Here is a 14,333-nt window from a genome sequence, read left to right as displayed (position 1 = left end):
TAGCTGAGCTGTCGGAAAGAAATTCTTTAATGTCAGTGTGGTGAGACACTGGAACAGGTTGCCCTGAGATGTTTTGAATGCCCCATCCCTGGAAAGTGTTCAAGGATGGGGTTTTGGACAAGGTGGCCCATGGCAGGAGGCTGGAACTAGATGAACTCTGAGGTCCCTTCCAAACAAAATCATTCCATGATTACTTATGCACATAGACCTCTCTCATCAATCATCTTTAGATCTTAGTTTAACACATTTTTCTTTAAAATCTATTAGTATCACACCTTATTATCTGACCTCAATGCTGTTGGTGGGAGCAGCATTTCATGGAACTAAAAGCAGGTGGGTTGTTGCTGCAGGATCTCCCTTCTGTCACTTTGGAGGACTGACAGCTGTGTCATGGGGTGGAAGGGTCAGGTTAGAAACAGCAGAAGCACAACATGTTCTCAGTGAAAATATTTACAACCCAAGCATCTGGCTCAAATTTTGACTTCATCCAGGTATGTGTTGGAGAAGAGTCTAAACCAGTAAATTTTAGAGGGATATGTTAAATTGAAATAGTTCCTTTGGGCAGCTTAGGATTTACTGCTTGAGAGTGCTCTTGGCAAGGCATTTTCCATAGGGTTATTCCAGACACATTTTACCCTGACAGAGCTGCCAGACACAGTGCCCCAGCACCACCTGGCAACAATCACAACTCACACCTACAACACAAGTAGTAAAGATATGGAAGCCACAAATTATTTCTTGCACTTTTAATATCATAAGAACAAGCTATTAAAATTTCTAGTAATAATAATAATAAAAAAAAAAGGTAGAGTAACAGGTAGGTTTGGGGGTTTTTTGGTGTTTTTTTTTTCTTGTTTTAGTTTTTTAAAATTAATCTTACAAGAGGTCTTAAACAATTTCAAAAATTTACAAAATATATTCAAGTGTGGAAAGTCATTTTACTGGTAAAACAGCATTTCTTTATAATGTGCTTTTCTCCAGACAGGTTAAGGAAGCACAGGCATATCAGAACAAACAATTCAAACCATCAGAACAAATCCCTTTTCTCCAACATTGGCAGTTTAAATCAATTTAACTGTAATATGCCAAAAGAACAGAGCAACAGAAAAGCAGTGATGGCTGTAAGACAATACAGGGAACATACACAAAAGAGAAGATCTCTCCAGTTGCTACAATTTTATACGTGGAAGTGCTTAGCTCTTCAGCTGGCTTTGTTTCACTGACTGGTTCTACAGGAGTAATTTGGTCTCAAACAAAAAAATGGAAGCATTAACTCCAGTTCAATGTTTGGAGTACAAACATATTCATTTTATAGATGCCCACTGTAAATTTTGGATATTGCAGTAGAGTCAGCAATGGTCACACTAAACCAGCTGGATGGGTTTGTACAGAATGAAATGAAAGCATTTTTGTGTTCTCTGCTAATATCAGCACAGAATATTAACAAGCAGCACAGAGCCAGTAACAAAGAGATTTTTTGTTTGTGCCATTAGTTACTCCATTGTAAAACCACCACTTGACTCTAATAGCTACATTCTCACTTAGTACAATAAATAAAAAATATTTTGCAAACCAGCATTTTCAGTTATAAAGAGCAAGAGCTAATTGGGGTAGTACTGATTACCCCGTGTGATCCTCATTGAAGAGATGGAAATAGGCAGGAGTAACTGGCCCCTCTCCCTGGCCTGAAGCAATTGTGTTCCAATAAATTTCCCTACAAAAGCCCTGGGAATGCAGACCAAGTCCTACTTCATCCAAAGATCTTACTAGGTAAGAGCTTTAACTGGGTTTGTCCAGCTACGCCAGTTAGTTATCTTCCTCAGTCATGTTCCAGATAGTGGTGGGTTTGTTTTTCGGTTGTGTGTGTGGGGGGGGTTTTTTTTGTTTGTTTGTTTGTTTGGTCAGGGGTTTTTTTTTATATTAATTGCAAATATCAGATTTAAAAGCAGCTTGCATTTAAACAGCATGAAAATAATTGAGAATAACATCTGATTGACTGAAACATTGCCTCATATATTTTGAATCTCCCCAGTCTGCCTAGAAAAAGCTAAAAAACTATTATACAAATTCAAACTTGGATAAAAATATCCAATAAGTACTTATTCACAGCACAAGCTTATCAGGTACTGATATAAGTGTGTGTTCTGGTGACCGCCTTCAAGGTCCAACAAACCAATGCCACAGCTGCACCCATTGCTGCATTTTAAAAGGCAAAACCTGTTTTGTGTATGCAAAGCAGATCTGTAACACCACTTACACAATCAACAGCAAGTTAAACAGCCAGCAGGATACACCACGCCAGTGTCACAGCTCGACAATGCTGTACCAGTTACAGGCATGCTTAGGTTATGTCTTCTTTTCAATCTTGTAGAGGAAATACAAACATATGAACATCACATATTCTCTTAAGAACAAAACAGTAATTAAATAGAATGATCCTTTCTTCACTACATACAGAAATAACAATGTATTTACAATATTTACAGTTTTCAAAAATTCTGTTCTTGCACTGTTCTGCAGGAATTCAAATTCTTCAAGCCTGAAAAATAGGTACACAACAGTTCTGACCATAAACAGCCTCTGAACAGAGACAGGTTACTAATTCTAACTTACTGGTGTAAAGACTAGATGACCTGAAAAGGAAACAAAACCACTCATTTCAGCTAAACATCCCATAGTTTTGTGGCATTACATGGCAAACTACAGATGCTTTATGATGTTTTACACAAGTGAGATATTGCTCATTTCCACAGTTTTCTCCATTGAAGTCACTGAACAAGTGAGCTGCAATTGGAACTGCTTTCAGACTTCTGTTGTCACTGAAACATGGGTTAGGATGAGAGTTACAAGCTCCCCTCCTGTATTTTCAGTTATTTCAGCAAGGAATTGACAAGTGTATGCTCAGGGATACAGCTACAGCTATACAGCTACATTTTGGGTTTGGTTTTTTTACTCAGCTTACAATAGAAATGCACCAGTTTGAAACAAAGCTGCTGATACTCAGATTTGCTCTTAATTCCAGAGTTAAGGTGGACTCTCTTAACTTACAGTCTTGAAAAGTGTTTCAAAGCAGCTGAAAGCTTTAAACTACAAATTTCAAGCAAGACACACAAACCCTCCAGTACCAATAATTAAAGGCAATGTTTAAAAAGAACGTGAAAAATACAGTAAAAATCTGCATGAGAGGAAGATAGTGTTAGTGGTGCAGAGCTGCTGTTCTCAACTGAAAATAATGCAAGCACCTGTTGTAACAGTACTGATGAGAAAAATTGAAGGCTTCACAGTAATGCACACTTTCAGTGCCACTTTTTAACTACCATGTTTCCTGAAAAGACAGAAAGGATTCAAAACTTGCAGACTTAATATGAGAAAAAATAATCCAAACCTCATAGCAACACAATGCACAATTAAAGCCAACAGAAATCATGTATGTGACCTATTTCTAGGTCATAATTTCAAAAGAAAAAGAATCAGTTTGAAGTCCTTCACATGCATGTGAAGAGTTATTGGCACGGGAGCTCCGAATCATTCAGCATGCCCTACACATGAATCCATGGAATTAACAACCAAAGTCTGGGAAGCTCAGACCAAAAGAAATCCAAAGATAAATAGTCCTTTGGCATCAGAGAAGGTAAACATTACCTTTCCAATGGACTGAGAGATCACAAACTCAGGAGCTGTTTTTGCTCCTTTCACTAACAATAGAAACCATAGCAATCCTTCCCAGCCTCTTACAACCAGGAGTAGGAGCTTTCAAAATGACAATTTCATGCCACAAGCATCTTCTTCAAAAGAGAGAAGATGCTACTGTAAAAACAGATCTTTTCAAGCTGAAAAAAAAATTACGTTTGGTCAGAATTGTATACAAAGAGGATTTTGCGTTCCAACAGAACAGTTTGAGCACTCAACAGTGGCAGCACGGCTGCATGTAAGGCATTTTAGGAATGATTCGAATACAGCTCACTGCCTTCAGCACTTTATACTAAATTCAACTAACACGAGCAACCTCTCACATTTTTATTACTAAAGCTGTGGTCACTGGAATCAACCCCGGAACATCCGTTTGACCGTCCGTAGAACATCAGACGCAACACAAAGAGCGCGTGCACCCCCCGCAGCGGGAGCAGCTGCCTGCACAGTGGAGCCAAAGGAGAGGTCACCCAGGGCCTGGGCAGGCCCTGCTAACTGGCCCAGTCCTGGAAACGGAAGCAATCCCCGGCGATCTTCCACACGGTGTTGGTGGGGGTGGCCTGTGCTGTCAGCAGGAAGTTCTGATTGAAGTAGCGCTGCTTATCCCCATCAAATTTGACAGTCCCACTTGTCACCACGAGCACTGTTGTCTGGCCTTGAGTAGCTTGCTCTTCACAAGGAGGTATGAAATGATGAAGAAAACAACTCAAACAAAGACTAGCAGGTAAAGAGGCAGGAAATGTACACAGAAGCTTGGTTCAAGTGTGGTTACACTGCGCCAGGCTAACAGCTGGGTACAGGCAGGGAGTGCAGCTCTGGTGCAGCGTTCCTACACAGACAGCGGTGCCTTCACCAACACGGCTTGGCCATTTTCATCTCCTGCTCTTCATTTTAGAGCACTGACAAACACCTCAGGTTGTGCTTACAACGAGCTCTCATTACTTGAGATATACACACATATAGATATTGAGCAACTTTCAAATACTTCCCCCCCCAGGTATTAGAAATTGTATCTTTTTCACAGCAGAGCAAAGCAAAGTGTGTTTCACCACAGGCTTTCCCCTTACTTATATTCCCAAAATGTCCATTAGAAGCAATTTATTAACTCTCAATTATGTGAGCCTTTCTTTAGGAGTTGTTAATCAGAAATCTAAAGAACTTAACACCTATTCTAGATGTAAAGAAATCAAAGTACATACAGGTGAACAACAATTTGTTCTACATTATACTGCAGGTCAGTACAAGAGGCCACCATAGGGGTCTCCCCAGCACAACATAACCTGACAAAGCCAGTTTTTTTCCATACATGAAAATAGATCATGTCTGAATATGATCTAAACAAAAAAAAAGTCCTTAAAATGTTTTCCCAGATATGAAAAAAAAAAGTGTATAGTTGCTGCATCTCTTGATTTGTGCTTTATTTAAGCACAACTTGACATTTCAACCCTTGGTATTTTCTCTAAGCTCATTCCAAAGGAATTACTAAGAACTATAATAATTGCTCACTTGCAATAGTTATAAAAAAAATGAGAAATAACTAAGTAAATACAACCTTACCGTGAACAGGCTGGCAGTCCAACACATTAACCTGGAATTCACTTGATGGCAACATTTCAAAAAACTTATTTAGTTCTTCTTGCCCCGACACTGCATTACCATTCCAAACTAATGTTGCTTTGTCCAAATACAGTCTGGTTAAAGCCTGAATGATTATGAAAACACACATTTAGGAAAAACACATAAACATACAATGGACAACACACAAAACTCACTCTGTGAATTACTGACTGTGAAGTTAATGGGACTGCTGGTACTTTCACAGAAACTTTAAGTTATTAAATTGCAACTACAATACATTTCAAATTCCAAAGACTGGTCTCCAAGGCTCTCTTTTGAGAAATATTTGTTATTTGGTACCACATTTTTTCCATTCTTTGTGAAATATTTGCCAGAAGGTACCACATCAGGGAGATTTGCAGAGCAGACACAGCTGTGCTGCTTCAACTTCAGGCACAGGGAAGAACCCCAGAACCAAAAGTGGTTCACTGCTAACGGAAGAAGTCTGGGGGAAAAGGAAGCTAAATCCTGACCTCAAGGGAAAGTAAAGCAAGTTCTGCTTCCCTGTACTGACCAAATCCTGTACATGCAAGGCACAACTGCACAGCAAGTGAATGAGGGCCATGAGAAGTCTAAAGGCATTTTCTGAACAGCCTCTTTAATTACAGCAGAGCTGCACAGGAGCACAAAATGAGGAACAGCTGCCCATGGCCAATACAGCACATGGTAACCAACGCTCAGGTGCTTTCTGTGTAAGGACAGCTAAAACACAAACAAAAAGTGCCAGGACAGTTTTAACTACTGTCAAAACAGCTACATACCCTTCTTCTTTTGTCCATTGTCTCATAGTAAATGTTGACAAACTCATCTGCAGCTCTACAAGCTTGATCCACATAGGTTTTGAAATCCTGCAGGGAAGAAATCATATCAGATTTCTTTAGTTATGCAATCCAATCATTGACTCAATTCTTCTTGCAAGATTACTTTGACTGGTCTTTTCCATCCTCACCAAAAGATGACATCAAATAATGTTGAAATTGATTCTATTTATTTATTAATTTCTACCTGCAGAAGTACCAGCTGTTAGGCAGGTGACAGTTCCAGCATCAGTTTTGAATGCTGATCTATTTATTGCATTTAAATTGCAAATATTTACATTGGAAAATGGGCTACAGCTGGCTGCAGGTAGTGTGGACACTCAGTTATTCAAGGAAAACAGCTGCTGCTGTGATGGCTGTTCTGAAATAAAGTTAAGGAACAAGATTTATTCACGCACTTCTGAGAATCAGCAAGAACCCCATCTCACTGCCATCCTGATCTCATTTTAAAACATACTTTCATATATAGAAATATAAAATACACTAAGAGAGAGAACACCAACATCTGGATGTATTCTTTCTAGTATTGATCAGTGCTACATCCACAGGTCAAACCCAAATACTTCTCACACCCCACCATTTTCCTTACACCTCTCTATTTTTATTCATCCCCAGGTAACAGCCTTTGCTGTGCCACCACTGCACTGTGATCTCACTGGGTTATCTGCTCAGTTTGTTCATCTCTTTGGCCTTTGGTCTCTTACAGACCCTGAACTGGGACATCCTGGAAAGCAGATTCTGAATTTTCCGTCCATACATCCATAAACCTGCATTTGGTTCTCTTATTAGCAATTGTTTAAAATGCTGTTATTTATCACTGTCCTATTCCAGTGTTACACTCTCAGTATTTGCAGCTCAGTCAGTGCTGAACAATTCCACTGTTTGTATTTTCTTGGCAGCTTTTACTGAATATCCTCCAGAACCACCAGGAATTCCTCCAGTGTTAACACAAGAAATATTCATAATCAGAGAAAAAATCTCAAAAGTAACTAAGGCCCATCAAATAATCCCTGTCTATTCAACAAAGCCAAACACATTTCTGTACACTCTCTTTTCCTGCAAGGACACAAACTGCTCTTCATCTTCCTGCCTTCCCAAACTCTCAGGGTCATGGCAGTGCAGAAAGTGCCCAGAGAAGCTGAGGAGCGTCAGCCCTGCCCTGGAACAGAGACTGCAGCTCTGCTGTGCCCTGAGGCAGCTCACACTGCACACACCAGCCCTCCCCACCCAGCCCAAACATCCCCACCCGACTCCCAGCAGAGGAAACGGGCACCACTGGGGGCACTGGGGGAACATCAGAGACTGGGATCAGTTGTTGGGTACCTGCAGCACAAAACTGACAGGAAACAGCTCTGGGGGATTATCCCTTTTCTGACCCAGAGATGGGGACACTGAGAGGGGTTTTAAAAACTTTTATTCCATTTTCAGTCTCATGTGAAGGGTGAGACAATATAGATGTTACAATTCACACCATCACAATCAGAACCCAAACTATTTCCTAATTCCAATCCATTGTAAGTGTTTCTTGGCCTGTCAGCTTTTGCCCACACTGCTGTAAATGCCCTAAAGCCAAACATCTAAAATCACTCCTCATGAGTCCTACTACAATGCACCTTTCACAGTTCTATTTCTCCAGAGTATCCAGTCTTATTTCCAAGGCCATCCTTTGAAACTTGTTTCCAGTTTCATTTATCTCTCAGCAATGTCTGTCCTATCCCATGGCATTTCTAAATCAGCATTTCTTATCTGGAGGTTTGCACACAGATCCAGACTGTGTGAGCTCCGTCAGGCTTTGGGAATTCCCTACAAATCCATTGCCCACAGGCTCTGTTGGTTTTGGCAAGTTTTTACAGCCATAACCAGCAAACAGTTTTAAAATCTGCGAACAGTTTAGGAGTCCCTGGAACAAACTTCTGGAGGTCATCCGGTCCTAATCCCTTTTCAAAGCAGAGCAGACTCCAAAGTCTGACCCATTTCAGGCTGTGTCTGACAGCTCTGTGTCCTCCGTCCTGCCTCCCGCCACGTTTGGACACCTCCGAGGATGGAGACGGTCACAGTTCCTTCGGGTTCCAACGTCCTCCCGCCTCACTCCCCACTCAGAACCCCCTTCCAAGCTTTAACAGGAAACCATGATTGAAAAACACCAACCAACCAACCCCCAAACCATCTCGGTGACTCTGGCGGCAACTCCGAGCACTTTTCCAACCCCCACGGCCGCCGCCGGCCTCCCTGAGCTCCCCTCTGCCCTAAAGGCCCCGCAGGAGAGCGCTGAGGCCGGAACCCCCGGGCCCCCGCCCCGCCCCGGGGCCCCCCGGCAGGGTGGCGGTGACCCCCGCCCGCGCCTCAGGCGCCGCCGCCCCGCCCGCGCCGTCCCTCACGGAGCCGGGACGCTCCCGGCGGCCCCCCCGCGCTCCCACACCCGCCCTCTCACGCTCGGCGCCTCCCGAGGCGGACAGCCCGCGCTCGGCCCGCCGCGCGCCGCGGTTCCCGGCGGTTCCCGGCCCGGCCCGGACTCACCACGGACGCGGCCATGGGGCGGCGAGGCGGGAGGGCGGCGGAAGTGCACTGCGTGCCGCTTCCGGCCGCGCGTCCCTCGCGCAAAGCGCTCCGGCGGACCCGGCGCGGTCCGCCGGCAAAGCGGCTCCGGCTGCGCGCGGGGCGTTCCGTGCACGGTCCGTGTCACCGGCCCGGCCCCTCGCGAGTGAGCGAATCTCCTCAGAGCGCGGGTACGAGGGAAAACGGATTAAAAATGTAATCACAGCTAAATAGACAATAGTGTCATGGATTTCTCTGTTTGTTTGGAGGAAATCTTAGAACTGACTGCTTTAGAATGTCAGTCAAATTTACTCAAACCCCCCCAAAATATCTTCACTGAAGTAAGGCTGTATCACGATTTCAGAAATGCATTCAGCCGTCTGGGTTAGGCCCTATTTTCTTCTGTTTTCCGCCATTGATTAAAATAAATTAAAATTTATTAAAAAGCACTGAAGAAACTCAGAATCACTGACAAACTGCATAGATTTTTATTGTAAATTATTTGATACTGAGCAAGGAATGACCATTGAATGAAAATGGAATTCAATCTCCAGTAAGGTGAAGAGCTCACATTTTCCCACAGAACCCTCCTGTGACAATCATGCACATTTATATTAAGACCTATGCCAAAAAATGAAGACAGGCTGAATTTTACCCTGGTCACTTTTCAAATGAACCTTGCTCTGTGTCACAGCAAACTCTGATATTTCTGTAACGACTAAAATTAGGCCTGTGGGTCCTGATTATCCTTCATAAAATGAACGGTCCTTAGCTGTGCAAATAGTCTTGCTGGACTTGGATTAATAGGTTTGTAGCTTTCAATGGGTTATATTTTATTTTCCTCTAAGATTATGCAATTAACACGGATTTTCATTGAACATTGTCTAATAAAAACCCCAACAAACTACAACACTTCTTAATGTATTGATTCTTTGCACTGATTCAATGTATTGATATCCATTACATCACTGGAATCATCACACTCTTGAACCCTGCAGCCTCAAGAATCTCACTGCAGAGTTGTACCTGACACTGAAGAAAAGTCCAGGGGGGAGCAGAAGGCAAATCCTTCGAATTTCTGCTGCCATTCTCCTGAGCAGAGCCCGAAGCACCGATGTGCTGTGTCAGAGATTGAATCAAGCTGGCCCAGATGGACAGAAAATTGATGAACTGTCTCCTAAAACAAGGGAAGCAGCTGACACTGTCCAAACCCAGACAGACTCTGATTAATGGGATTCTTGGGAAACTGGATGGTGACTCGGTGTTGGAGGGTTTTGCCTGAGCAAGAGCTCAGTGAGAACTCAAAGATTTGATCTGTTGATTTTAACGAGAACTGGGAGTAGGTCTCAGATGTTTGACTTATAGGCTGGATAAAAAAAAATAATGCTCAAGCTGGATTTGGGATTTACTAAACTCCAGTGGACTTAAGAAAGCCTATTTTGGCCAGTTCCCAGGATGAAAGGTGGACCTGGGCAGAACCTGGGCTTGTTACAGTCCCCTGGGAACTCTCAATTGACCACTCACCCTCAAATTTCTGCCACACCAGTGCTGGAGGAATGCAATGACTCCTCTGCTGATAAATACTCCCTTGTTTTTTAAGGAAAAACAGGATTTGCTATATATTGAAGTGGTAATTGTATCCAGTGGGATATGCTGAGATCGAGTACAAATAACTGTTCCATTTTACTCCATTCGAGCAGTCCCAAGTGGAGATAAATTTTCAGAACAGGTCAGTTCAAAGTGTCGCCACATTTGCTTGTTAAAGAAATTTTAAAATCCTCTTCATTTCATTAGGTAATGGTGCATTATTTGACTTCAATGAGGCAACAAATACATTTTCTATAAACTATGGGGGGAGAAGAGAGAGGGAAATTCCAGATCACGGAAATTGTGGAAGATGTTACAACACTCAGGCCTGGGCGGTGACCTTAGAGAGTCATAGCTGTGGGGAAAGAACAAACATGTTTATTAGAAGTGTTATTAGGGAATGTTTTGCATGAGGCAGTGAAATACAAATAGTCAATCAAGGAAGCAGCATGTTTTTACAGGGTTGAGCAACTGGGAAGACCGTGGTAAAGAAGATCTTCAACAGGAAATGAGCCAACATTATGTGATAGGAAAGTGCTTAGAAATGGAGAGATGGACCTGAAAAACATCTGAGCACAGGCAAGCTTTGAAGCTGAGGGTCGATGAAATCACCACACAAATACGTGTAAGAAGAAAACGTGGGAATTGAAGACAGTCATGCAATACCTCTGAAGAGCTCAGAGAACAGAACTGTACCCATCCAAACCGATGCTTTATGAACTGCAGGAGATAAGCACCAGGAGCGAAGGTAATGAAAATAGTAGATCAAGTTACACACTGAAAAAAAAAATCGCTTCGAAAATATATTCCAGTGGGAAATAACAGAGTCATTGATAGCATGGACTATGACAGCCTCGGGGCCGGGGACCGCCTCAGGGACCGGCCCCGGGTACCGGCTTACCGCCGCTACCGCCGGTCCCCGGGGCGGTCCCTGAGCCGGTCCCCGGGAGGTCCCTGAGGCGGTCCCCAAGCCGGTCCTGGAGCGTAGAGGTAGTTTCTGAGGTAGACCCTGAGCCGGACCCTTAACCAGTCCCTCAGGCGGTCCCTGAGGCGGACCCTGAGCTGGTCCCCGGGGCGGCCCGTGAGGCGGTCACGGAGCCTGTCCTCGAACCGGTCCCCAGAGCGGTCCCGGAGCCGGTTCCCGAGACGGTCCCTGAGCCAGTCCCTTAGCCAGTCCCTCAGGAGGTCCCCGGAGCCGGTTCCTGAGGCGGACCCGGAGCCGGTTCCTGAGGCGGTCCCTGAGCTGGTCCCTGAGGCAGACCCTGAGCCAGTCCCTTAGCCAGTCCCTCAGGCGGTCCCCGGCGCGGTCCCTGAGGCGGACCCGGAGCCGGTTCCTGAGGCGGACCCTGAGCCGATCCCCGAGGCGGCCCCCGGGGCTGTCCCTGAGGCGGCCCCTGAGGTGGTCCCCGGGGCGGCCCCTGAGGTGGTCACGGAGCCAGTCCTCGAACCGGTCCCTGAGGCGGACTCTGAGCCGGACCCTTAGCCAGTGCCTCAGGCGGCCCCCAAGCCGGTCCTGGAGCCGGTCCCGGAGCCGGACCCTGAGCCGATCCCCAGGGCGGCCCCTGAGCCGATCCCTGAGGCGGCCCCTGAGGCTCTGCCCGCACCGCCCGCCCCGGCACCCGGGGCCGTTCCCGCGCTCACCCGCAGGCGGCGCTGACGTCACGGGCGTGCGGTATCCCTGCCGGTGACGTCACGGCGGGGCGCGGGTCACCACGTGGCACGGCGGGGTCCAAAGGACGGCGCTGGGAGCAGCCGGGTTAACTCGGCTTTGAGGAGTGTGGAGTGACAGACAGGGAGATGTGCTCGTCCCTCTCCAGACACAGCCGCGGATACCAGGGTGGCTCAGCTCTGCGAGCATTCATGTTCAGTGTGCTGATCAATGGAACAGGAGCCTGGATAGAACGCATCCAAATTTCTCGTCCTAGAACTACCAAAATTTAGAGCACATTCATTCACCTTAGATGGGGACCTGAACGCTTTCGTATTTTCAAAACCTTTCAGGCTGCTCCTGGGGGGTCACTGGTGAGAGTTTACTGTAAAGCTTTACTGTAACAAAACTTTATCTAAAGTTGTCCTTGCAAACTCCTTTTACCACTGGCAACCACCAGCTCAGCCAAGTCCTCAGGCTTCCCAACACCAGCTGCACCCCTCTGCAAGATCAGTAACAGCAATTCACAGTAACATAAATAATTTCATTCCAAGCACAGCACTATAAATGGGAGAGCAAAAGAACCAGCAGCCTTGTGGTGTGCCTGTTGCACTCTGTAGATCTTTGATGAAATGATGTTGAGAGCTTGTGAAGAATCAAACAGATTCCTCTGGAAGGAGAAAGAAGTGATGTTTGTGTCTTTAGTAAAGGTTCCTGCTTGTTATTCAAACCATTCTTGAGATAGAGCAAAAGGAGAAGGAAGAAGAATATTTATGTATTTAAGATCTGACAAGACTGTAGAATATTTTCCCATTTTCTAATTCAGCAAATTGCAGAAAATGTTGGATATTTTCAAAGACATTATGAGGGAATTTTCTGGAAAATCTAAATTTTTTTTCTCAAGGTACCTAAAAGGCCACACAGACCTATGGCTTTTTAGTATATTTGGTCTGAGTATAACATCCTAGCCCTGAAAACAAAAGAATATTAGTATTACTGAAGTTTGAAAATTTATTCAAATACAGACAGTACCTTTGAGTGTCTCACAAATATCACTAAAGCAAAAGTATAGGAAAATATTGGAAAAGTGAATTATTTTTTATATTCCCAGGTATTTGGAATAAGGTTATGTGGCACTTAAGTACAGAAGCAGAATAAACACTTCCAGATTATTTTTCAGTTTCAAGCAGGAGGACAAGAAGCCACAATGACAATGATGGAACACACCTTAGCACATTCAACTGCCAAAAAAAAACAAATGATGATAATTTAAAGTGGGCTCTGGGGTGTGCAATAGCCTATAATTAATACACACAGAGAATTTTGTTATTATTTGCACTAGATGCCCCAAACTAGGAAGGCTGCTGAGAACCAAGGAAATTTTGTCATTGATCTGTGAAGGTGTCTGTGCACACTGAGTACAAACTTTGATTTCTGCTCTCACAGAGTTCTGAAAAGAGGCCATCTCTTCCCAGCAGCTTCACTCGGGTTACAGGGCCAGGCCTTTGGCAGGAGGAATCCCAGAGCTATTGTGCACCCAGAGCAGCACTCACTGGTGCCCTGGTGTGCCCAGCAATGTTCTATATCCAGCCAAAACTCCAAGTATCAGTGTCAGTTGATCTCTGGCTGATCTCATTTGAGAAAGGAGACAGAAATGTGCACAAGGGACTTACTCTAATTTTTATTTTTAGGCAGATCGTCACAACCTTGAACAACTATCAAGAAAAAGAAGCCAGTGCTATAAACAAACTGTGAACTAGAAATTCTAACACAATTAAAATCCAGACAGTAGGGTCAGGAGATTGCAAAGGGTCTGTGAGGTGAAATGCACAGGGCCTCCTCAGTTCCATTTCCGTGCTCCCCTCTATCCATCCACCTGCCCGTAGGTACCATCTGCCTCCTTCTGTGAAAACCTTGAGTGTCACTTGCTTTACAAGTCTGTCTGACTTTCAAGACTGTGCATATTCAGGTCAGAAATATTAAAACAGGCCAGAGAAATTGTGTCTTCATTTACATCCCAGTAAAGATTTGAACTATAATGAAAACACAGCTTTGAAAAATTAGTTTACATTAAGGAAGGTTTAGAGGATAAGAGTCTAGAAAGAGAAGTGTTCTGTTGATTTTATCAAGTTACTTTAAACATTTTCTTAAGCAGCTTGTTAGGATTCTTTACAGCAATGAGATGCTTGTATGAAATGGTAATAAACTTTCAGAAGTGTGACAAGGACTAGATTAGCTTCCAGATCAATTTCTGTGAATTTTAAAGCAAGCCAGTTGTACACTTAGTGTACCAGTGTGGATGGCTCAGTAATACAATTTAAAACAAATGAAATTATTAAGGATTTTAGGCTTAGAGTAGGTGCATGTAATGTCTACTCATTTGACAAATACTTATCGACAAATGGTAATTTATTAACTTGAACAATATTCTCCTCTCC

At 44.0% G+C, this 14,333-nt stretch overlaps 1 protein-coding gene across 1 annotated transcript; it reads right to left on the bottom strand.

The window, feature by feature from the left end:
- Positions 1-720: 720 nt before the first annotated feature.
- Positions 721-6,173, bottom strand: NXT2 (nuclear transport factor 2 like export factor 2; the record flags this gene model as incomplete). Its single annotated transcript, XM_083876220.1, has 3 exons — positions 721-4,360; positions 5,248-5,392; positions 6,069-6,173. 3 exons carry the CDS (start codon positions 6,171-6,173, stop codon positions 4,182-4,184), a joined length of 429 nt encoding a protein of 142 aa, XP_083732346.1. The 3' UTR covers positions 721-4,181.
- Between the last annotated feature and the right edge of the window lie 8,160 nt (positions 6,174-14,333).

This window comes from Zosterops lateralis (genome assembly GCF_965231275.1).
Source record: "Zosterops lateralis genome assembly, chromosome: 21".
Lineage (NCBI taxonomy): Eukaryota > Metazoa > Chordata > Aves > Passeriformes > Zosteropidae > Zosterops > Zosterops lateralis.
The sequence above is the reverse complement of the archived record's forward strand: the minus strand, read 5'-3'. Positions and strand labels throughout refer to the sequence as shown.